This window comes from Suncus etruscus, chromosome X (genome assembly GCF_024139225.1).
Source record: "Suncus etruscus isolate mSunEtr1 chromosome X, mSunEtr1.pri.cur, whole genome shotgun sequence".
Classification (NCBI taxonomy): Eukaryota; Metazoa; Chordata; class Mammalia; order Eulipotyphla; family Soricidae; genus Suncus; species Suncus etruscus.
The window spans coordinates 4540890-4566466 of NC_064868.1; the positions used below are offsets into that span (position 1 = coordinate 4540890).

At 35.3% G+C, this 25577-nt stretch overlaps 1 protein-coding gene across 2 annotated transcripts in view; it reads right to left on the reverse strand.

Annotated features, from left to right (window-relative positions):
• Positions 1 to 25577, reverse strand: part of CNKSR2 (connector enhancer of kinase suppressor of Ras 2) — a 298808-nt gene that overhangs the window by 82642 nt on the left and 190589 nt on the right. For both annotated transcript variants that reach the window (XM_049766782.1, XM_049766781.1), the window contains 2 exons: positions 13489 to 13578; positions 11745 to 11959 (listed from right to left, as the gene is read on the reverse strand). In XM_049766782.1, coding sequence (XP_049622739.1) covers positions 11745 to 11959; positions 13489 to 13578 — 305 coding nt within the window. The remainder of the gene's footprint in view (positions 1 to 11744; positions 11960 to 13488; positions 13579 to 25577) is intronic.

Here is a 25577-nt window from a genome sequence, read left to right on the forward strand (position 1 = left end):
ACAGAGTTGGTTAAGTACTGAGTACTGCATGCAAGATCTCTTCAGCAACATAGAAATAAATGTTATAGAATGACCTCTAGAGAATAAAACATGAAACCCAAGAATCTCCAAATCCTGTATGAAGATTTTGTCGGCAGTGACATAAGTGATCGTCATTACTGAAAAATTAAAGACTAAAAGAATATGAAACTAAACAATTTTTAAAAGTTAATTTTATGTCTAGGTTTGTGTTCTGATATACTGCACCTCTTTTCTCATAATGGAATTCTTGCCATGTCAGTTTCATTTGTTCTAAGTACGCTAGCAGTTTACCTCAATACTTCTATGGCTAAGTGTATGCTTCTATCAAGTTTTTAGTTTGAGATTTTTGCTCTTCAAGAATAAACAAACTCTCAAAGACAACCATTTTGAATGTTCCCACTTCTGCTAGTTTTGCCAGTTTTCTTTATTTAAAGGTTTTTTTTAAGTTTTTTCTTAAACAAGAAATCTTTCCAAAGGTAATTCTGAAGGGAATAAAAGTTAAGTTTAGAAAATCAAAAGCCACTGTATGTAATACTTATTATAATTATTGTTGTTATTGGGCCACACGTGGCAGTGTTCAAGGCCTACTGTTCTCACAGGTCCCTCCCAGCAAGTGAGAGGTAGAGATTAAACTGGTCCAACCTGCTATTATATCACTCAAGTCTTGCAATCTATTCTGTAATAAAGTAATTCTTCCTTTTTTTCCATACAAATGGTTGTAGGATATGATTTTAAGACTCAAAAAGCACAGTAAGTTTCACTACACTAACAACTATCATGACAATCTTAATGAGTGAGAGAAGTAAAATGCCTTTGTCAAATACAGGCATGGGTGGGGTCGGAGGGAGGGGGGCATCGGCGGTTGGAATTTTGCACTGGTGAAGGAGGGTGTTCTTTTCATAATTGAAACCAACTATAATCATATTGTAATCATGGGGATTCAATAAAGATTTTATATCAAAAGTTTCATCCAACAGAAGGAACAAGGAACTTTATAGGAATATTTTTTTTAAATTATCTGAACAGAAATCATCAGCATGCTGTCAATTTAGAAGGCATTTTCCATAGACATCTCTCCAGTGCTGTGATCATCTTGTAAATGAGAAAACCAAGTAAAAGGAAGAAAGCAATTTACACGAGCTCTGAGATGAAAATTTGATTTCTGCAGGGTCTGATGTTTTCTGCCACTTCTTTATAACCGGTTGCCTCACATGCACCTAGATTAAAATTGTACTGTTCTCAGTTTGTTGGTGAGGGTATTTTGGAATCACAGTTGGAGGAAAAAGGCTAATAAATTTGTGTACCACCATAGCACCAGGCACTGTAAAGACACATACTTCACCATAAGGAGTCAGTCTTTACTCTATTAGAAAAAGATTTTGGGGGTGAGGAAAACATAACACCATCAATACTTATATGGAAGATAAATAAGTAGATTTCCTATAGCTATTTATGACAATAGCTTCCTGTAAGAATTGAGGATATTATGCTAAATTCCAGCTAAATTAAGAATATTCAGCAACCGGCTAAAAGAACATGTTCTAGGTCTAGCTTTCTGTTACGCTTCCTCAAAGAAATATGTGAAAAATTTTTAAAGAAAATATTGACTGGAGTGTTTTATTAATTAAAAACCTTAGAACAGTCTCATGGAAGATTGATAAAACACTGTTTGAATCATATTTTCTCATACAGGCTCTGAAAAATTAAACAGGTAGGTTATAGGAATGTTACTGCACTCAAGACTCACACTAATTGGGAATTTTTTTTCATACATCCTTTTGGAGAGAATATTTAAAACAGGTTTTTACCCGATAGTCACCTACTATACCCAGGGCAAAGGAAAACTAATTGTAGTAGCTTCCAATTGTGTCTACCTAGTGGAGCTTGAACTATGTGTCAGCATTCCCTTGTCTGGAAGGTTCTAGTTTGGACTGGCTACAAATACAAATTTTGGGAAATACAAGTGATGCAGCAGAGCTTCTGTATGAAGGTTGGGACAGGGCAAGCCTTACTCCCACTACTCCCACACAGTCACCTTTCTGATGGCACATCCCATTGGTACGGGTCCATAGCCAGTTCTACAACTAACTGTTCAGTGCATATAAATCCTGTACCAGAACCTTGGTATCTCTGTGGTGAAGGTATCAGCATCATTGTGAAGTGGAAAGTAATGCTGTAGCTTGCTCTTATATATCGATTCCTATTTGTCTTGCTCCCCCATGTCTCATATCCAGATTTTTATAAGCCCAACAGCTGTCCTGTCTTCACAAGCTTCTTATCTGAGCCAGAGCTAATCATTTATTCCACGTTTCTACTTCCTTGATGAAACCCTAACTTTAGAAACATTTGTGTTCAAAAAGAATATGTTTTATAGACACATTAATGTTCAAAAATATTTTTAATGTTCCAGAAGGTTTGCTAATGTTTTGCTCATTAGAAGTAGATGCCCTTCCATGTAAATGAATAATTTCTTTTCTATGTACCCAAGTATTGGAAAGAACTTTATACACAATATAAAATTCAATTCTGAGATAACTGGGTACAGTATTATTATCTTCTTTTTAGTAACGAGAAACAGATTTAGAAATGGGTCTAGGTGACTTGAAATTTATGTCCCATAACCACAAGATTATTCTTGGTTATATAAATTTTAGAAAACTAAGATTTCTTCTTTAATGTTGAGCTCTTTTACCTTGAGCCAGATATAAGACACAGCATTTATAAAGATACTCCAGTTTTATATGGATAATAAAAAACACTGGAAGGTAATTTCTTTTCCTGTGTCTTAGGACAGAAAAATTGGCATCTAATTCATCTAAATTACTGGAATATAAAGATGAGGCATTGAAACATTGAAACTCTGGTCAGCACTTCAGGCTGTTTTGGTTTAAACTTATTAAGATCTTGGTCCTAGCCTAAGCTTATACTTGTAGAGATGCTAAGAAACAGATTGAGCAATATCAGTTAGAACTGAGCTTTTAGGTTGAGCGCATACACTGTGGCCCACAGCCAACTGCTTTCTGAGCCAAACTTCAACAAATGTGCATGAAAACTGCAACTAATTTAACGTTCTTGGAAAAGTTATCTTCAAGCAAATAGAATGTTGATGTAATAGTTATATCTTCAAGTTCCATCTCACACCTGATCTAGGCAAGAGAAGGAAAGCCAAGCAGCTTTCAAAGATTAACAGGAGTCTTTAAATGAGATTAGGATATATACAACAAATAACTCCTATTCTTAGAACTAGAGGAGACAGAATCTATCGCATGGGTAATATGTTTTAGAAGTCGAGTAAAGAAAATAGTTTAGTACAAGATTTTCAGGGATGAAATAATTTTGCTTAACATTTTATTAACTTGAGGTGCTTAAATGAGTTATGGTGGTGTGCAATATGAGTAGTATGATTATTAACCTCAATTAATAAAATGTTAAGCAAAATTATTTTATCCCTGAAAACATACTAATGGTTATAAAATTTGAAGATGTTATCTACACCTGTAAGAGTCGGAGACACAAGTCTTAACAACAGGAAGGAGAAAGGGACTACTTTTGTCTGATTAAGGCAGGTATGTTTTGTACACCCTAAATAAACTACAATTAAGGAATGACCTTACCAACCCAGCCTAGGGCATCCATCTCATTAGAATTTGTTCTATTTTCCTTTTTGAAGGCAACCAGGAAAGTTCTAAATTTTAAATGAATAAACTCTTAATTCAATTTTGTGTACTGTTTTGCTTTATATCAGTAATTAAGCCATATTTTGTTTTTGGCTTCCCGGAAGTAACTAATTGAGACCATTATTTGGACAAAAACGAAACCAGAAAGAACAGTTTCAGTTTGTCAGTAATATGTTTGACGCAGTGTGAGTAAAAATATCCTCAAGGGGGGAGGATATATCACTGAATTAAAAACTTTTGATTGCTTTATATCCATTAAATGTAAGAATTATGAAATGCATTGAAACACTTGAACAATATGTTACTGAAGTTTATTAATTACAAGTTCATTACATCTGATATTTCACAAAGCTCAACATTTTCAAATCACCCACCACAGAATAGAAAAATAAAAGCAGATTACTTCTGTATTCAACCAACACAAAAGTATAGCTGGTTTTTCAGTTGCTCTATACTTTTATTTAAAGTTAAAATTTTCTTTATTAAGGGCCTGAGAGATCGCATGGAGGTAAGGCGTTTGCCTTGCATGCACAGGACGGTGATTTGAATCCTGGCATCACATATGGTCTCCCAAGAGCGCTGCCGGGTGTGACCCAAAAAATAAACAGAACCAAAAACCGAAAAAGTCCAAAAATGTCTTTATTAGTGAAAGGATTATTTGCAAAATCTATTTCATCTTGGAAGAGTTTTGGTTTATGTCTTTTTGAGGAATTGGTCCATTTCATCTCAAATTATAGTAAATAAATATGTATGGCGGTGTTTGTAGTATTTCCTTATTGTTCTTTAAATGTCTATGAGTTATGTAGTAAAAACCATTCTTTAACTATGTTACTAGTAAACTGAATACTTTCGTTTTGGGTCAATTTTGTTAGATATTATGAACTAAAAAGTAGTAAGGAACTTATTTTTTAAGCCACGTTTTCATTTGGCTATTTTTCATTGTTTTCAAATTTTATTACTTCTTTTTTGTATTTCTCATGTTTCTTTTTATTTCTAATTTCTAGGAGAGGGATTAGGTTATTGATTTAATACTATTCTTTTCAGATAGCTATGCTTTTATTCTCATTCCATTTAGTTTATCCTGAGCCTTCCTTTTTACATATGGATTATCAGAAGCATGCCATTAATTTCCTCATGGCTGATTTACTTGTGATTTGTTATTGATTTCGAGTTTGATTCTATTATGATCAGATAACATATATTCTAGAACATTCTTTGTTTCAAAATTCAAGTTTACCTTATTACCCAAGATCGTCTATTTCACTATATATTTGAAAAGCATATATATTCTGCTATTGCTGGGAGTCATTTAGATACCATTGGTGGATAGTCATTAAGTACTACTGATTCTCTCTCTCTCTCTCTCTCTCTCTCTCTCTCTCTCTCTCTCTCTCTCTCTCGTGGGCCACAATTGGTGATGCTCAGGGGTTACTCCTGGCTATGTGCTCAGAAATCACTCCTTGCTTGGGGAATCATATGGGATGCCAGGGGATTGAACCACATTCCATCCTGGGTTGTTACGTGCAGGGCAAACACCCTACGCTTGTGCCACCACTCCAGCACCTGAGTGTTACTAATTCTTTAAGGATTTTGTTTAAAATTCTATCAATATACTCAAGACTACAGTTATAATTGTACCGATTTTCCCACTTATACTTTCAGTTCTTAGATTCGGAATCCAAGTTATTTTGTGCATATACATTAATATTTCTTAGTTAATGAACTCTTTTATCCCTGTTTAGGAAGAGAAATATCCTTTTTATAGACTTCTCTTGGATAAAAGAAAGGTATTATTAAAAGACTTATTTTCCTATAAGCCACACTGTTTCTGGGTCTTTGGTAAATGAGAGAGTAGAACTTTTGAGGGGGTCAATTTTGTCTAATGCCATTAAAATTTCAATGTTGCAGATTTTTCTAGTTCTTGGTCTGAGAGTAAAAGGCAAAGACAAAAGCCTGGAAATGTAGTCCTCACGAGATTATTCCTCAGGTACTCCTTGCCATCTTTCAATGTCTTCTTACATGTCACTTATGTATTTTTTTTGGGTTTTATTTTTGGAAAATTTTGGGGAATTTTTTTTGGGGGGACACCCAGTGATAATCAGGGGTTACTTCTGGCTATGCGCTCAGAGATTGCTCCTGGATTGGGGGACCATATGGGACGCTGAGGGATCGAACTGTGGTCCGTCCTAGGCTCGCACAGGCAAGGCAGACACCTTACTGATTGTGCCACTGCTCCAGCCCCGTCAGTTATGTATTTTGTGAAAGTATTGTTATTGGAATTTATAGGGTGAAAAATATATATCCCACACTGTCTGAAACAAAAAGATTATATTTGTTACCTTTATTTTGTTTGGGCTGGAGCAATGGTGTAGTAGTTGGGTATTTGCCTTGCATGCAGCTGATCCAGGACAAACTGCAGTTCAATCCCTGTTTTTTTGTGTGTGTTTGTTTGTTTTGTTTGGGGCCACATCCTACAGAAGTCAGGTGTGACTCCTGACTCTGTACTCAGAAATCACTCATGACAGGCTTGGAAGACCATATAGGATGTTGGGGATCGAATCTGAGTCAGATGTGTGCAAGACAAACGCCTTATCTGCTGTGCTATCATATCACTCCGGCTCTGTATATGTTAACTTTCAACTTCAATGAGTGTTTTCTGTTTTAACGTCCTTAAGTACAGCCAGTTCAATTATAACTACATTAGTTTTAGGTGAATAAGAATATAGAGATTTACTTACAATTGATTTTGCTAAAATAAACTTCATAAATATAGAAACAAAATGAAATGTTAGTCTAAATGGGTCAGAAAACAAAGTGAATTTTTTAGTAGACTTTTTTTATGGACTAGAATTCTAGAAAACTGTTTTATATTTATAGGAAATATTAAAGTTGTAAATTTGTTTCTTTTTTATTTTTTTAAATTTTTATTTTGACCATATTGGCTTACATATCTTTCACAGTAGTATTTTAGGTACATAATAACATTGAATCAGGGGAATTCTCATCACCAAATTTGTCCTCCCTCCACCTCCGTTCCCTTCCTGCAACCCAAATGCCCACCCTCACCTCCTGGGATGCTAGAATAAGTGGTCCCCCCCTGTGTATAGCTTACTACTTAGTGATCATATATCTATTTGGTCCTGGTACCCTCCCTTGTTTCCCCCACTATTTGAGAGGTGGAGCTAGAAAGTTCAAGTTATGTGGTATTGTTTGAAGAAAAAAAAGCAATAGAATGGGGTAAAAAAATCAAATAAGCTGAAAATGGGCGAAGTCCTTCTAGGGGCTTTCAACCTCAGTTTGAGAGAGGACAGGTAAAAGGTAATTGAAACATCGCAACAATACGGAAAGAAATATCAAATAAAATATCCAGAGAGCACTACAGCAATAAAGAAAAGCATCACACAATAGTCTCTGTCCTGAAATCAAACCATGCCGGAGTGCATAAAGAAAGAGAAAGATAAAATAAAATAAAATAAATTTGGAGACATCAACTTCAATATCTACACCAAAACAAAAAAGTCGAAAAATAAATATATAAGTAGATAAAATGATTATTTTGTGCTTCCCCCACTGCATAGGCACAGTAACTATTGGGGACATTATAGAGGGAATTCCCTTGGCCTAGGAGATACAGGGTTTCTCCACCCTTGAAGTATACTGTCATGGGATTAACTGTAGATTCCTTGCATGTTCATTTACTCTCCCCTTGGTGCTTTTGTAGTGTATGGAAGACTTCTGTAGTGTATGGAAGACTTCTGCTTCATCATGGATGGTAAAATCAGACCTCTGTATCTAGAGATCTTGGTGTCTGTACAGGTCAAGGAATGGAGCTTATGATGAAGTCTTTGTGGTTCTAGCAGTTCTGCTACTTCAGGGTTGTTTTAAACCATCTTCTGTAGTTCGTGGTTTTGGTCATTATGCTGCTCCTAGGATGGAGCCTGAGATAGAGTCTTTCGTTATGTTTCCAGAAAACCCATTCAAAGCCAACTATATCTAAGGCAGTAAGTCTCAATAGACTCTAAATATGAGATAGGCCAACAGGCCCGTTGGCCCCTTCTGTCCCTTGATCACATTTTACAAGGGAAAAATAGCTATATGATACTCAAACTTAAGCACTGTCACATGTGGAAGATACCAGTACCATGATAAAGAATAAAAAGAACGGGGCCGGGCAGTGGAGCTAAAGGTAAGGTGCCTGCCTTGCCTGCGCTAGCCTTGGATGGACCGCGGTTCGATCCCCCGGTGTCCCATATGGTCCCCCAAGCCAGGAGCAACTTCTGAGCACATAGCCAGGAGTAACCCCTGAGCGTTACCGGGTGTGGCCCAAAAACCAAAAAAAAAAAAAAAGAATAAAAAGAAAAATACCCAAAGCAATTTGATAGTAATAGTGATTATTTAAATAATTTATGACCAAGAACAGCAACTAAAAAAATACAAGTAATTTAAAATTTTGATGATGTACCAATATAGCATAACTCCTAAAAATCAGGTGTACTCAAATCATCTATGCATATCCTTATGAATTAATAATATGACTCTATTGTTGTTTGTACAGATAACAGAGTTCTTAGAAAAGTATGCCATTCAGTAACTCTGCTAATGCACTGTTTTAGGATTAGTCAATCTGTAGCTTTTAAAATCACTTGGTAATGACTGGTGAGCCAAACATAGTCATGGTTGAGAATGAAATTTTCTGAAATTATGTGTTATTTGACTATACATATCAAAGAAAGGTCACTTGGGAAACAAGTCATAGCCAACAGGAATACTTGCCATGAACAGCCCAAACTTCACAATGTCTCTTAGATATGTTGCCTAATGAGAAATAACTTTCACAGCCCAGTTCATTCCTATGTATAGTTTTTCTGGAAGTACTATGAATTTGGCATTAGCAATCTTAGAAAGAAGAGTCATACATAGGTATCAAATAATTCCTACTACTATGAACACAGTGCTATCTAATGGATATCTAATGTGTCTGCTTGTAGCAAGAGGAGAAACAACGTGGTGTACTGTACTATTGCTAGGAAAAGTCAAAATGGTGGCAAAGTTACTAATATAACAACTGTTAGTTCCTTGATGGTTTATTTGCCACAAATAGTACATATATTAGGTGTGTGTCTCTTTACCTTTTACTTTTTCTACTTGCCTTACTGGTTGGGGTCACAATTTACTTGATTTTACCTGTGGCGCCCTTGAAATATTCTGGAGGTCCACATGAACAAGTGGTCCCAATGAGAAACATTGTGTTAGACAAATCAATCTCAATAACTAGAGATAATTTTAATTACAAATTTTTATATGCTGACAATTTATAATATTTCCATCTTTATGATAATAATTTTATCTTCTCTGACAGATGGGAAAATTATTGAGAGCTGAAATGGTTCTATTAATTTAAAAGCCTACTAAATTTTGGAATACATTTCTTTGAACTCTTATTTCAAGTCTGCTATTTTCTAGCTGTGGGCTATAAGGAAAAGTCTAGTTTATTCTAGAAAATGGATTTAATAAACGTTTCCTTCTCACAAGGTCAATTGGAAGAGTCAATGAGAAAACAGAGTTTATTAGTGTAGGAACTTAGCAAGCAATCAGTTAGCTATTGGTAACAGCAGGGGTAATATTCTTCATTTTTTATATTCCACACCACTTAAGACTGAATCCTTAGAGTTGGATTGGCACTATTGGGGTTGGCACTACTAGAATTGTTGCTATCTCTGTTGAATTATGCTTTTTTGGAGGTTAACATAGCATGTGAACAGGCAAAATACCGATTTCATCTCTACCACTTAACACTTCCTTAATTCACTCATAATCTCTAACTTGGTTATGACACCACTTTCCCCGATAAGGTATCATGAGAACTAAAAATACAAACTTCAAAATTAAAATAGTGTTTGTTTATAATATTTATTTAAATGCTAAAGTATTTTAACTGTTCTCTTATAAAATCTCGAGCAAAAATTTCCTCACAAATTGATTAACTTGGCTAAAAGTACTTAAAGGTACTTGACATGGCTAAAAGTACTAAAAGCAAATCAACACTTGAATGTTTGCAGTTGCATCTCAAATAACTAAAATATGCCAAACAAATGTTGGAATGCTATGAAATGAATTATCCAGATTTTCGAACACCCACTCAAAATCTGTTTTAAATAAGTCATCTCAAACCATATCATCCATTTTGTTAAGTGTACCTACATAATGTCTGGATTCATAATCATGTTTTGCTTGTTATGACATTTCAATATGTAGGTTTTTAAAATTACTTTGTTTTTGAGTTTGACTTTAGCAGCTTTAATGTGAGAGAAAATTGTCATATATATGTTATGTTAAGAAAAAGAAAGTCTTGAATCTAATCATTCTTTACCTAAGGAATTCTTGACATTTGAATTATACACACATACACACAGAGACAAAAACAAGCTGTATGCCTTGTCTTCATGTTTTCTCAGATTAGATGAGGGCATTAAGGCTAACTCCCACATTTTCAGACAGAGCCACTGTGAATAGGTATAATAAAGTTATACTCTTGAAAAATACCAGACTGTACTTGCTGACAGGCATATTGTGACCTTTGCAGAAAGCAAGCAAGAACTAGCAGAAACAGTAGCTCTAAGCTGGGGCAGTGGGTAGGTGAGGGGAAGATAATCCTATAGCACTGCTAGTACCCTGGAGCAGAGCAGTCCTGGAAATCACCCAAATAGAAGGTACAAACTGGATTCTTTTTCACAGGGAGTTCAATATGGTGAATATAGTGATTTTTCACTACTGGTCTAAAAGTACCAAGATGTTGAAAGTCACTGGTGAAAGCTATCATGTGCTCCTGATATTTTTATAAGAGGGTGGTCAGAGAGAGGATTTATTGTATGTTGCAGTAAACTAGCCTGAAGCTCCATATAATAGTGGCCAATAAGAATAAGGTCTCAATCACTATAGAAAAGAACCAAAGTACTGCCATTTTGATATAAGGATGGAAGGAAATTAGAGCTGAATTAAGAAGATAGTAGCCCAGTTAACAATTTCCCAGAATGGGCCTGCATATACACCACCAGCATACAGAAGATAATCCTTTCAAATATCCTGGTTTCCCCAATTCTTTTACATTAACCTTCTTGTAATCTTAAAGTCAAAAGTGAGGGGTTCACAACCAGCTAAGAGAATATATGAAAATGTTTTTAACCTTTCCTGTGGCATAAGAAATCCTTAAAGAAAATCTATATCCAGCCTCTAGAACCTTCCCTCCCTTTTCTCAAATAAAGTTTCTGTTGAATTCGGCTATCTTACTCCAGCCATTTGCTTACAATATTGATTGTCTGAGGACAAGAAGCTGAGAACGCTATCACAACATTTTATCATCAGATCTCTGGATTAATTCTTGCCTCTCTAGGTACATCCACTGTTCTTTACTCATATGCCTTCCCTCATTTGTAATAGACCCGCAGCAATAGACACATGATACCACCAGAACAATTTGTGGCATACCTTTGCGTGTCTTCTCACAAAATAATATTACTCATTTTTCAGTCTTCACATCAAAAACCTCCCATTTTGTATCCTTTCACACCTACCAGAAGGCTAATGTCCACTTTTCCACTGTTATGTCTACACTTCTTGTACCCACTCATAAATCAAAGTACATTCGGACTGTTGCTATGTCATGTCCTTTCATTATCTTGATTTATAAGTCTATTATCTGATGATTTTAAAAAATAAAATTATTAGTATATTTAAGTTACATTTTTAATGTAGGTAGCTATCATTTTTGGGTGATACTGCATTGATAGTTATACAACTGTTATTCATTAGTTCTGTGCATATAAAGCTATTTCACTAAAAATATAACCTGCTATTATAACATACAAATTCAATGAACATGTGAACTGAAGAACAAATCGATAAGTCATCATAGTTTTTTAGGTCAGACGCTCTACAGGAAAGCATCATTTTTAAATATCTGGCCAGAGTACAAAAATAATCTGGAATTGGCCTAAATTTAGTTCTCTAATAAAACCTGAATCACAGAGTATTTAAAATTTTACTCACATGGTAGAGTGTGGTCTCTGGCACAGGAGTGCCCATCATATCTTGTCTTAATGCATCCATCTGCAAACTAGGCAGCAATGAATAGTGCGTTGGGCTATTACTCTTATCACCCTTCTTTTTTGACTTCTTTCCTGTGTCTTTTTTGCTATTACGCTGAAACATGTATTCTTCTTGAGCAATTTTTTCATTGCTCATATATCGGAGCAGAGAGTTTTCTATACAAAAGAGATAAATATACCAATATTAGTATGCGAATATTTCCAAACTTTCCATTCTTTCCTAAAATATTATGAAATTTCAGAAATGTAACTTGACTTAATTTTTATAAAGCATTTTAATAGTGAAAATTAGAGGACCTTGGTGATTTGATGTCCTATGGTATAAGAAACAGAGTTTTTCTCCAAGTTTTATCTTTGGACCAACTATAATGGAATCTCCTGCAAAACTTCTGGGTGTACAACTCATAAACATTTTCCTAAGATCCCACAGGGGAGTCTGATCAAAGTTTTATGACAAACACTGACCTTAATGACAGGGTGCATACTGGAGAAGGTAAAATATGTATTGTGTACCAATATTCATGAATTAGGTCATAAAATTATGTATGAATTGATAGCCATAACTGAATAAATTGAATACTTCAAAAGGCTTCACCCATGTAAGATATAACTATTAGAAAGTCTTAAGAGAGTGACTTGGAGGTGGCAAATGGTAATCATTTCTCTATTCTTGATTAACTATATGAAGCAAATGAAGTTAGGTGCTGAAAGATACTCAGATGTAAAGGAATTTGTATATGTTCCTATATTGATCAACATTTCATAAATTTATGCTTATAAAACAAGTGTTCTGAAGACTAATGAAACATTTTTGTAATTGCTTACCCTTTCACAGTCTGTGGATCTGTGTAGAAATAAAATAAATTTCGTACACTGACTAGACATCACTGGCAAATAGGTTAAACATATCATGAAAGAATCTTGTGAACTATATGAATAGTTATTTGCCTATTTCATTTTTTTCCTTTCACTACAACCTGGTTCTCTATTTGGGAGCATGGAAGAAGCAGCATGACCTATTGGGGTCCACCATATTCACATTTGATCAAATACCATTTAGTAGTGTGACTTTCAGTTCTCTTTTCAGCTCACCTCAACAGCAAGATAAGTGAACATAAACACTTACTTTTGGTAGAAACTTCAAGTGTAGCCCACCCCTAAGTAAGAAGATAACCCTGAACAGCAAACAGAAGAGAAATAAAAGCAAAGCAGTTTTTTTCCATTTGTATGTGGTTTTCATTAGAGTCACTGACTTAGATTCCATTGGCTTTTGCACACATGTTTGATGCTCATTTTAATGTTGTATTTGTAGAAAAGTGATGAGGTTGTATTGCGGAACAATGGGGATTGATAACAAATTCTTTCTGTTCACTGACATTATTTTTATATGCAGTTTCACACTTCTGACCTTGTTTTCCAAATATTAACTTTCAAATAACAAGCAGGTACATTTTATAGTGGAATTATCTACCCTGAATCCTTTAGGAGGCACTCAGCAAAGATAGAGATTAAACAAAAGATTAAGGTAGTCAAATAGTGATTTCAGTTAGTTTTGGTGTACCATAAAGTCAAGGGGAAAATGAAAAGTTTTACACTGAAGCCAGAACATCCTACTTAGGAATGTTTTGATTTGTCTACTTTTTTGTTCCAACAACCCAACCTACACTGAAATTCTGAACACTTACCTCTTCTACTATCTCTCTTCATCTTATTTGGATCTTCATAGTCCCCCACCCAATTATATTCCACTGGCATAGATATAGGTCGTAGCTTGCCTAAACACAGAGAACAAAATTCATATCACATTGTTTTTCTTCCCCATGTCCGCTCAATCGTAAGCTGATTTTTAGCTACAGTCTGCAAAACACACTCACTCATATGCAACAGTAAGGTTGGCGTTTGTGTTGATGAAAAATATGTGTGTTTTGAGCCAGAAGGTGAAACTGCCTGTGGCCAATGGCCAGGTGATAATGCAAGCTTAAGGCATTTCCTATAAATTATAGAATGGCATAGGTTTGCTCCTAGGAGCCCCAGACTTTTACAGTATGGAAGTCTTTTACTAAGAGGATCATTTCTTCAGTGACTTACTTCATTTTTGGTAACTGGATTTCTGTCAATTCCCCTTTGTCAATATATCTATCCTAACGGCCAGCCTCAGAGATAGTAGGCCTTGTACTAACCTTCCTACTAGGGCTTACTACTGTTTGATATTATCAAGCCTCAGCACCATCATTATTTCTGCCTCCTGACTATCATCATACATTTTGGAAACCACTTTGTCTCAGGAATATTGCTAGAGTCTTTTTCATAGCCTATCACTAGGTGGGTCTGCTCCAACTATTTCCTTTGCTACAGTGAAAACTCTATAGTTTTCAGATCCATGTATTCACTGCTTTTGCCTGTGAAATTTGTATATGAAATTTTACTAAACTGTATTTTACCTTATCAAGCAGAACTCATGGCATAGATTTCAAGAAAGTATGTTTTTGGTAAAGTAGCAGTACATTATTTTTTTTATTAATTTGAAAGTTCCAAAGTACAAAAGAACCAAAGAAAAATCACACAAAAGTCTAATAATAAAATATACATATACCTTTTTAAAATCATGTTTATTGTGCTTAGTAGGTATTAACTTTTCTTTGCATTTTTTAAAACTTGATTGATTGGTTTATTGATTCATTTTGGGGCCATACCCTTTGGCACTCAGGGCCCACTCCTGACTCTGAACGCAAAAATTAGGCTGGGGGACCATATGTGATGCCAAGAATTGAATTGGGTCCCTCCTGGGTTGGTACATGCGAGGCAAATGTCCTACCGCTGTGCTATCTCTCCAACCCCTTTAATCTTTTTTTTGGGGGGCCACACCCAGTGACGCTCAGGGGTTACTTCTGGCTATGCACTCAGAAATTGCTCCTGGCTTGGGGGACCATATGGGATGCTGGGGGATTGAACCACAGTCACATATAGGTCAGCCACATACAAGGCAAATGCCCTACCGCTGTGCCACTTCTCAAGCCCCTCCAATCTGTTTTATTTGCTTTTTTAAACAGTAAATTTTGAGTCAACTATGCAATGAACAAGTCGATGGACGTTAATTTTTCTATTTCATAAGCTAAAATCATGTCTTTACCATATTTAATGAATGATTATACACATGTTTTTAGACATAATAGTACCATACTGTAGTAGAGTATAAATGCAACTTTTATATATACATAAACACAAAAATCACATGACCCACTTATTGCAATAAGCTGGAGTTGAACCTACAGCATCTACAAGTTATATCTGTACCTAGCAAAAGCCTGGTACAAAATAACTGCTTTAATTATGAAGATCATGATAAAAATAACAATACTTTATCATTAATACTGATATAGTACAAGTACTGTACTGTATCATTAATATAATCTAAACTTTAGATTCTAAAGGTTTTATAACTATATCATATTTAACTATGAAACATTTTCTAACTACCATCTTCTGTATTTCTGGCACTTAACTTCCATTATTCCAAGTGCAACACCGTTTCTCCTTTAATCTTTCAGTCTTCCCACTTTCCTTCACATTGGAATCTTTCACTTCCCTCAATACAGCTAAATTTTTTAAATAATTTATGATGATTAGTTCATAGTTTTGTAAAAATTAATATTCTTAATTTATTTTTATTTAAGCATTTTTATGAAAAATATTCCAACATATGCTTTATTATCATACATCTAAAAGTTGATTTAATATGTTTTGCTAACCTCTTTCAAAGTCTGAGGACAAACTAGACATGACTAGGATGAACATAACTGAGTAAAAAATAGTTTATTTTTTCCTGTAGACAAAAAGTTTGATGTCGTTCCTTCAAGGTAAGTAGATGACCTTTATAAATGATAAGCAAAGACTCAAGGATTCTCACAGTGCAGATCTTTGTGCTTTTAGTGAGAGAATTGGGTAAGCTGATGAAGGTCAACATGTTTCCTACACATGGTCATATGAGTGATTTAGAAAAGTCTCCTTCAGTCATGCCAGTTCAACTACTTTGAAGAATCAGTCCTCTAAATGAGCAATGTTCCGAATGCTTTTTTTTAAAAAAATTCCTATATTTTATTTTATTTCTTTATAGTTTTTAAAATAAGCTCCACTTTCACTTAGACACCGAAATTGACAAAGTTTCTAGTTGTAACTATTTCCTCATGCCAACAAGAAAATGTTTTAAACTAAAATTATCCTTGGGACCTTGGGTGCTTGCCTGGCAAACAGATGACTTGAGTTCAATCCCCAGCATCCCATGTGGTAGATACTCCAAGCACTGCTAGAAGTAATTCCAGAATGCACAACCAGAAATAACAAAACAAACTAAATACCCCCAAAAATCCTTTAAATAAGCAGTTGCTCTTAATTGATGAATATTTTATATAATTATATTAATGTATTTTATATAATTTTATATAATTATATTAATGTAAGTATTAAAATATTTGATTTTAATAAAGTATATAAGAGAAGAAACATTTCATACATAGTATATTAAATACATAATTGTAGTCACTGAATTTGAGGTCATCCATGAGATTCTCATGAAATGGAATTACTGAAGCATGTAATTAAGCCTTGATATGTCTGGTTACAACATTAACCATAAGAAAATTTTCCAGAAGACTTAAACATTGAATTTTCATGGATTTATTTTAAAACAGAAGTCTACTATAATACAGCAATGAGGAAATTTTATTGAATTAGACCAAAAGACTGAGATAAACAGTCTTAAATGAAACTTACTTTTGGAGATCATTATGCTTTACCTTTTATGCTATACTACTGTAAATTTTCTATAAAAATCAAAATTATTATTTTAAAATATATTATTTAATTAGGTATGAATGTGGCTTATTGGAAATGCTTTTTCTATAGCACAATAAAGTAGTCAACACAATAACATAAGGTAACATTCTTAGCTAAATGGCAATTTTTGGCAAATTGCCAGAGACAGTGGTTTAAATAATTTCTAGTTACAAACATACAGATGTTTACTGGCTTCTTGGAAATGTTTGTTAGCTTATATATACAGCAGAAATTAAATTTCATAGGATAGCAAAATATAAATGAAAAAAAACTTTATGGTTTGATGTAGATTAAAAAAGAGTGCTGTAATCATTACATTAAATATATTCATAATTGAAAATTATACTAATATTCATATGACTAAAGGTTTAGTAACTATATCTTATTACTATGTACATACATACTATGTTCATACACATGTTCATACACGTTCATACACATGAATGATGTATCTTTAAAAGTCCAGAAACTTTTAAGATGCCTTTTAAAATAGTAAAACTTATATTTACTAATTCATGATAAATATTAATAATGCATCAAGGACACAGTAAAATAATTAAGAATAAGTTTAATTTTTTCTGGTCCTGAGCAATAGTATAGTGTGTAGGGCCCTTATCTTGCAATCCAAGTTGGATTTTTGCACCCCATATGGTCAGCCAAGCTCCATAAGTAGTGTTTCATTAGTACAGAACCAGGAGTAAACACTGAGCATTGCTGGGTGTGGCCCCAAACACAAACCAAAATAAATACACTTTAATTGACCATTCTTCTAAACATGTTGACTATGGCACTCAAAGGCCAGTCATCAGTGGTACTCATTGGTGTCAATGGTAGAGTAACATTCAAATAATAATAATAATAATAAATAATAAAATAATTCACCTTTTATCATTCTAATTTTTTTTTCATTTTGGGGCTACAACCAGCATTTTCCATGGTTTACTCCTGAGTATAGACTCAGAGATCACTCATAGCTGTGGTTGTAAAACTATATATGGTGTCAGGAATTAAAATGGGGTCTGTTGCTATCTTTCCAGTCCATATCCTAATCCATGTGGTAGAATTAAAAGACCGGTATGTTTGAATTGTGTTCAAATCTTCTTGATTTTTGGAAGAAAGGTTCTTAAGCAGTACTCAGATGTCATGTGGGCCCTGCCAAACATGGCCACTGTGCTGCTATGTACATTGTCTAGCAACTTGACCCATTTTCCAGCCCCTTGTTTCTTGATTTATTATTTAGGAAAGTTCACATTAAGATATTCTTGGTATCTGTAGAAATAAATACTACTGAAATGCTACCATTTTTAGTATCATGTTTAAAAAATTTCTCCAGAAACCACGCTAAATGGCACCTGAGAAGCAATGTTCTCTGTTGTAGTCCTGGAGGTGAAAACAAAGAACGGCAATGAAGTTTCACATTAAGTCTTAGATATCCTTTGTTGCTAACAAAAATTTTTCTGTACTGTCTAAGGAAAAAAGGACATATATACATACATATACATGTCTTTTCTGAATATTTCAGCCAATATTTAGAAGAAAAAGCATAGAAAGGGATGTTAAGCCATAAGCATTTCACATACAGTCATAAAACTTCCCACAAATCAGATGAAGAAATTACTTTCAGATGCTTGATTACATTTCTTTTTTTTTTTTTTTTGGGCCACACCCGGTGACAATCAGGGGTTACTCCTGGCTATGCGCTCAGAAGTCGATCCTGGCTTGGGGGACCATATGGGACACCGGGGGATTGAACCGCGGTCCATCCAAGGCTAGCGCAGGCAAGGCAGGCACCTTACCTCTAGCGCCACCACCCGGCCCGCTTGATTACATTTCTAGGAAAATATCCTGAGGTTATTTAAGGTGAAGAGTCACACAGCTAAAGAGGAATAAAATGAAATTATATGGAAAGGTAGTACATTTTTAAAGGATAATGGTAACATATCTGCAATTATAAAATATGTAAGAATTGAGCATTTTGATCTCTAAGGCTCCATTTTATTTTGTTATTATTCTTAAAAAATTTAATATAAAATTTACTTGGTATTCTCTTCCAGTCCTGTAAGTTCATGTTCTTAATATTTCATTTTTGGACAAGCTTAGGAAATATAATGTGATGATTATTTAAATACTGGTTTTAGTGTCTGATAAATAATATAAATCAAACATAAGCACAATAATAAAAACACTTTATTTCATTACTAAATAATAAAACCAAAATATCATCAAAGAATAAGCTTTATCTTCTTTGTACCTTTTTCTATTGTTTACTATGAGATATGGGACGCATGCTGGGAACGGGTGGAGGGAGGACAACCCTGGTGGTGGGAATGGCCCTGATTCTTTGTCACTATGTACCTTAAATATTACTGTGAATGATTGGTAATTCACTTTGGTAACAATAAAAATTATTTTAAAAAAGGGGGCAGGTAGGGCATTTGCCTTGCATGCCGCTGACCTAGGACGAACCTCTGTTCGATTCTCTGGCATTCCATATGGTCCCCCAAGCCAGGAGCGATTTCTGAGTTGATAGCCAGGAGTAATCCCTGAGTGTCAACAAATACAAAAAAATCAAAAAGAAATAATAAAAAAAAGAATTTAAACAGGGAGTTAACATGGTTAAAAAAAAAGGGAACTTTTCAAAATATATATGGAAATACTTTTGTTTGGTGATTACCATTAAGTTTACAACCTAAAGTTCTAAGCTTATATTCTTATAATTCACTTTGGTCTCAATAAAAGTTTTAAAAAATCCTTTAAAAAATTCAAAGCAAGTTTTGAGTTTGTTATATCAGATTGTTATTACTGTTTCTTTCCCATACCTTAATGTTTGTAAAGTATCTTACAACTTATAAATTCAATTTCTATGCTTATTATAGAAGACTATGCAGTATTCCTCACAAAGTAGCTGAGTGTCCATGAATTTATCTGCTATTTGTCTGAATTTTTTATTGCTTCAAATGTGAGTAATAAGATAGCTGAAGAGTACTACAGATTGGGGGTCCTTTTCATATATCATTTTGGATATCTCATGTCACTTTTTTCTATCCTATAGTTTCAGTTTAAAGATCTAAGTATGGGGTCAATGGGGTTCTCATATTCTTGAATTTTTCATTTTCCCTTGTTACTCTCAGGATTATATCTCTATTCAATATTTACCATTTAAATTACAATATGTAATGTAATTGTAATCATTGTAATTAAATTTGTGTTTGGGTTTATTTTGTTAGGAATTCTTTGATCTTCCTGGACTTGACTACCTGTCTGTCCTCAGTTTATGTAAAGCTCTCAGTAATTATTTTTTCAGCTGTGAATTCTTCTCCATTCTATGATATGAATATGATATGAATAGTTCCTATTAACTGCTCCATGCATCTATATTTTCTTCATTTAAAAACTTCATTCTTCTTTTCTTTGTTCTCTTTTGATGGTTTCCTCTACTGCATCCTCATGTTCCTTGATTTGATCTTTTTCGGTGGTAGGGTAGCTGGGTCACAATTGGAGGTGCTCATGGATTGTTACTCTTGATGGCTCTTGGATCCATATGCAGTACAGGAGATCTATCTGGTGTTAGCCACATGAAAGGCAAGCACCTTGATTCCTATACTACCATTCTGGCTCTAAATTTGATCTTTGTCTTTTGCAATTCAATTGAGCACTTATTTTTTAGTTCAACCATTGCATTCTTTAACACATTGATTTTTTTTTTTTGGAATACGTTCTTTCCTTGCTAGTGTTATGTTCCATTTTTCTCCTTTTAGAGAATATAATTAGAATTGCTTGGAACTCTTCATCAGGTAATTAAAAAAAACTGATGAATGTGGGATTCTTTCAGGCTTGTCTTCATTTGTTTGTGCAGGTCAAACCTTCCATTTCATCATTCTGCCTGGTGTTATTTGGGGTAGGGGAGGTGGGGTTTAGAGATCTCTTCCAGATTGTTCCTTAGAATTTTGCAGTGAGGTTTCTTTCCAGACGAGGGCGCCCCTCTCTCTCCAATTCACTTGGGAGCTCACTTACTGCCTCTTTCCAGAGTTTCAGGAATGTTGACCATAGTATATACACAACTTTATTTCTCTCCCCTTTTCTCAGCCTCACTCCTCCCCCAGACTTCTCATTCAATTTAGTTTTCTTCAAATGTAAGCAAAATATATGAATGTTTACCATTTCTGTATTGGCTTCCAATCTTACAAAGAAATATTACTAAAGGTAGTTGAAAAACTAATGGAAGAAAATGAAAAACTAATGAAACATAAACTGTGAATGTTATCTTGATTACTCTCTATGGCATTAAAATATGAAGGGTAAATTGGTTTGTAACATGACATTTTACTTATGAAACCCAGCAAGGCCATATATATATTAAAAAACTTTGTTGTCCTAATTATTTGCTTTAATGTCTCCAGTCTATTATATAATCCGTGTGTAATTCTTAGCCATATGTTTTTAAAATATTGGATGTACACCTGGCATTTTCTATTCCCAAAGATCTATTTCCTGCATGATTTCTGCCAAATAGTTCTTCAGTGTTACTAGTAATTCTTACAAGGTGTGTGGATTTTTAATACCATGCAGTCATCTTTTCTTTTTTTTTTTTTTTTTGGTTTTTGGGTCACACCCGGCAGTGCTCAGGGGTTACTCCTGGCTGTCTGCTCAGAAATAGCTCCTGGCAGGCACAGGGGACCATATGGGACACCGGGATTCGAACCAACCACCTTTGGTCCTGGATCGGCTGCTTGCAAGGCAAACGCCGCTGTGCTATCTCTCCGGGCCCTCAGTCATCTTTTCATTTAAGACTCATTACTGCAGTTTGGATTTTTATCCCAAATGATTTACCTTTGAAGGTGACTTTTCAGCTGTACTTTCAACAAGCTGACAACAGAGGCAGACTTTAATGTAAGATTAGGGGTTTTTCCAAATGCTTATTTGTTAGTTGTTTGAAACTTGAGTCTACTTTATCATTGGTATGTGGGTCTTTTGATTTTGCTTCCTTTACTCCTTTTTTGTTGTTGTTGTTGCTAACCTGACTATACTCAGAGATCACTCCTGGTGAGGGCTCAGAGTACTATATGGTGCCAGAGATTGTACTGCAGTCAGATACACACAGGGTCAGTGCCTTAATTCACTACTACCTCTATGACCCTTGCAAGATAATCCTCCCCCACTGGATTGTATAAGTAGTGATTTTTTTAGCATAGCGATTTTTTTTTGGTTTTTCGGGCCACACCCGTTTGATGCTCAGGGGTTACTCCTGGCTAGGCGCTCAGAAATTGCCCCTGGCTTGGGGGACCATATGGGATGCCGGGGGATCGAACCGCGGTCCTTCCTTGGCTAGCGCTTGCAAGGCAGACACCTTACCTCTAGCGCCACCTCGCTGGCCCCGCATCGCGATTTTTTTAAACTTGTAAAATTTGATTGAGGTACTGTAATTTACAATACTATTAATGATAATTTTACACAAGCTGATTTTTGAAGTTAACTGTCGTTTCTTAATAGCAGATCTGTTGACATGACATTTTTTTTTTGTTTTTGGGCCACACCTAGTGACAATCAGGGGTTACTCTGGGATATGCACTCAGAAATAGCTCTTGGCTTGGGAGACCATATGTGATGCCAGGGATCGAACCCAGGTCTGTCCTGGGTCAGCTGCAAATGCCCTACCGTTGAGCTATAACTCTGGCCACCTATGCTGACATTTTTGATGCTACTCTTGGGAGCTCTCTTCTGCTCTCCCTTAGAGAGTTACAACTGGAAACTCCAGCTCCAGTTCTGACAACAAAATATATTTTCAGAAAGTGCCAAATATCCCTCAGTGGAGAATCCAAAGAATTGTGTTGTTACTATTTTTTGCCTTTCACATTTCATATTTAATGGAACACCATTTCACCATCTTCATATTTTTCTGTTAATTTATTTGAGTTTGATTAATCCTGTGGTGTGATATCAGTTTTGCTGATTTGATCTTCTAGTTTTTCTACTTACTCCACAAATTAATTCCTAGAAGCTATTACAAATGGCTTTCAAAAATAAATCTTAATTTTTATTTAAAAATAAATATTTCTTACTGCAAACTATTTCTCAGACTCAATAAGACCATGGAGTGGGGAAAAATGTGCCCTGGATATTATACACCCCAGACTATCTCAAAAGACTTAATGGGAATATCTATATTCTCTATTTATGTTTAATTTCTCAATAGTTCTCATTCTTAGAGTGTCTACTTCCAAATGTAAAGATAGCCTCCTCCATCCCTTTTTTAATATTTTTATTTATTTATTTATTTATTTATTATTTATTTATTTATTTATTTTTCTTTGTTCTGGTTCAGCTTAATAAGAAATTCTAGAAGAAAAGTATTACTTGGGATAAAAGCTAAAGTCAAAACCAGGGCACAGAGATAGTATAGCTCCCCTTTTTACCCCCTAATGTACCAACAATATAATATGGCATTATTCCTTTTGCATAGTCACATTAAAATGGGGGAAATCTTATGTATAGAAACAAGTTCTTATCTACTAGGTATAAGAACCCATAAAGCTATAATGCTGTTTATAATACCTCCCACCCTGAACATTTGTCATGGTCATTGGACTTAGACCTCATGTGATCGTACATCAACTGTCCAACCCTGAACCCTGGATCCCAACATTAGAACTGACACAGCTCCCTACAACAGCACCAGAAATCAAACTCCCTCCAGGGGAGTCCCTAATACAGCTCTGGCACCAACTTGCACCAGGGTCTGTTCATACAACATCCTGATGATGAGAAAACAACAACTTGATCTAAAGGCAGGTTGCCTAACCTCATCACCTAACAGTGAGTTGAAATCAGAAGACACTCCATCCTTTGATCTGTGCAAAAACCAACATCACTAATTACAGAAGATTGACTGCAACAATCATGACTGAGCAGAACTTTTGGAACACAAAAGAAGACTCTATCCTAGACTTCGTCTTAGGACCTGTGCAAAAACCAATATCTCTAATTACAAATAATTGATTTTGACAACCACAACTGAGTAGAATGTTTCCTGGCACCATAAAAAGACCTGATTTGACAATGAACATAGCTGGAGCTTGTAGTTGATCCCATAACAGTATGCTTCAAGGATGGAGAAACCCTGTATCTCTTAGACCAAAGGATTTTTTTCTATTTTCCTCAATAGTTACTGTGCTTATGCATCACCAGAACCACCACCACCACCAACAACAACAACAACAAAACTTGCCACAACAATCCCCCACTTCCTATTTTTTCTTTTTCTTTTTTCTTTCTTTTAATTTATATTCATAGCTTCTAGACAGGGTCTCCTCCCCGCTTTCCCCCCCCCCAACAGAACCATAGAACATGAATCATTTTGTTCTGCCTCATAAATTGAGGGGAAAAGTAGAGGTACCAGGGGCAAGCAGTCTCAAGAACTTTGAGTGGAAATAAAAAATGATCAGACCTAAATATCCAAACCAAAATCCATGGCAATAGAATCAAGAGACCAAAACTGCAGCAAGCTCTACACAAAAGGGACCTGTTACATTAGCAATCCAGAGGGCTAAGGGTGGAGGTATGGGATGCATGCTGGGAACAGGGGTGGAGGGAGATCAACACTTGTTGTGGGAATTGTCCTAATTCACTGTCACTATGTACCTTAACTATAACTGCGAAAGACTTGTAATTCACATTGGTCTTAATAAAATTATAATAAATAAATATTTCTTAAAATAAGTATTTCTGAGCCACAGCCAGGAGTGCTCAAGAGCTAGGCCTGGCTCTGTGCTTAGGATTCCTTCTGGCAGTATCTGGGAACCTTATATGGAATGGGGTTTGAAGTGGTGTTGGTTTCCTACAAGGCAAATATATTAAACTCTATATTCTCTCTATGCTTCAACAGTCCTTTTTTTGGCTTCCTTTTCTCCTTTTTAAATCTTTTCTTTATTGACCGAGGTTCTAGAATTAAAATATTGTTAATGATTTCTTATGCACATAATTTCAACACCACACCCATCCCCCAATGATCCCAACACCCACAATTTTTTAATTTAATATCTTTATTTAGGCAGCCTGGTTACAAACATGTTTGTAGTTGGGTTTCAGTCATAAAAAGTACACCCTCATTCACCAGTGTAATTTTCCCATCACCAATGCCCCACATCACCCTCCTCTCTGACCCCCTGACTATCTTTGAGGCAGGCATTCTATTTCTGTCACTCACTACCACTATCATGATGGTTGTTAGTGTTGTTATTTCTCTAATTGCACTCACCACTCTTCGTGGTAAGCTTCATATCACGGCCTGGTCCTTTCCTTCTTTACTGTCTCTGGATATTATTACCATACTGTCTTTTATTTTTCTTAAATTCCACTGATGAGTGAGACTATTCTGTATCTATATCTCCCTCTGATTTATTTCATTAAGCATAAGAGTTTCCATGTGAGGCTGGAGAGATAGCATGGAGGTAAGGCGTTTGCCTTTCATGCAGAAGGTCAATTGTTCGAATCCAGGCATCCCATATGGTCCCCCGAGCCTGCCAGGAGCGATTTCTGAGCATAGAGCCAGGAGTAACTCCTGAGTGCTGCTGGGTGTGACCCAAGAAAACAAAAAAAATCAAAACAAAAAAGAGGTTCCATGTCCATCCATGTATAGGAACACTTCATGACTTCATTTTTCCTGATGGCTGCATATTATTCCATTGTGTATATGTACCACAGTTTCTTTAGCCACTCATCTGTTGTTAGGCATCTGGGTTGTTTCCAGATTCTGGCTATTGTAAATAGAGCTACAATGAACATAGGTGTGCAGAGGGCATTTTTGTATTATGTTTTTGTGTTCAGGGGTCTGCAACCTTTCAGACATAAAGAGCCACTTGGACCCGTTTCCGAAGGAAACTGGGAGCCGCAAAACCATTGCAACATTTAAAACAAATATAACACTGCATATATTGTTTCTTAC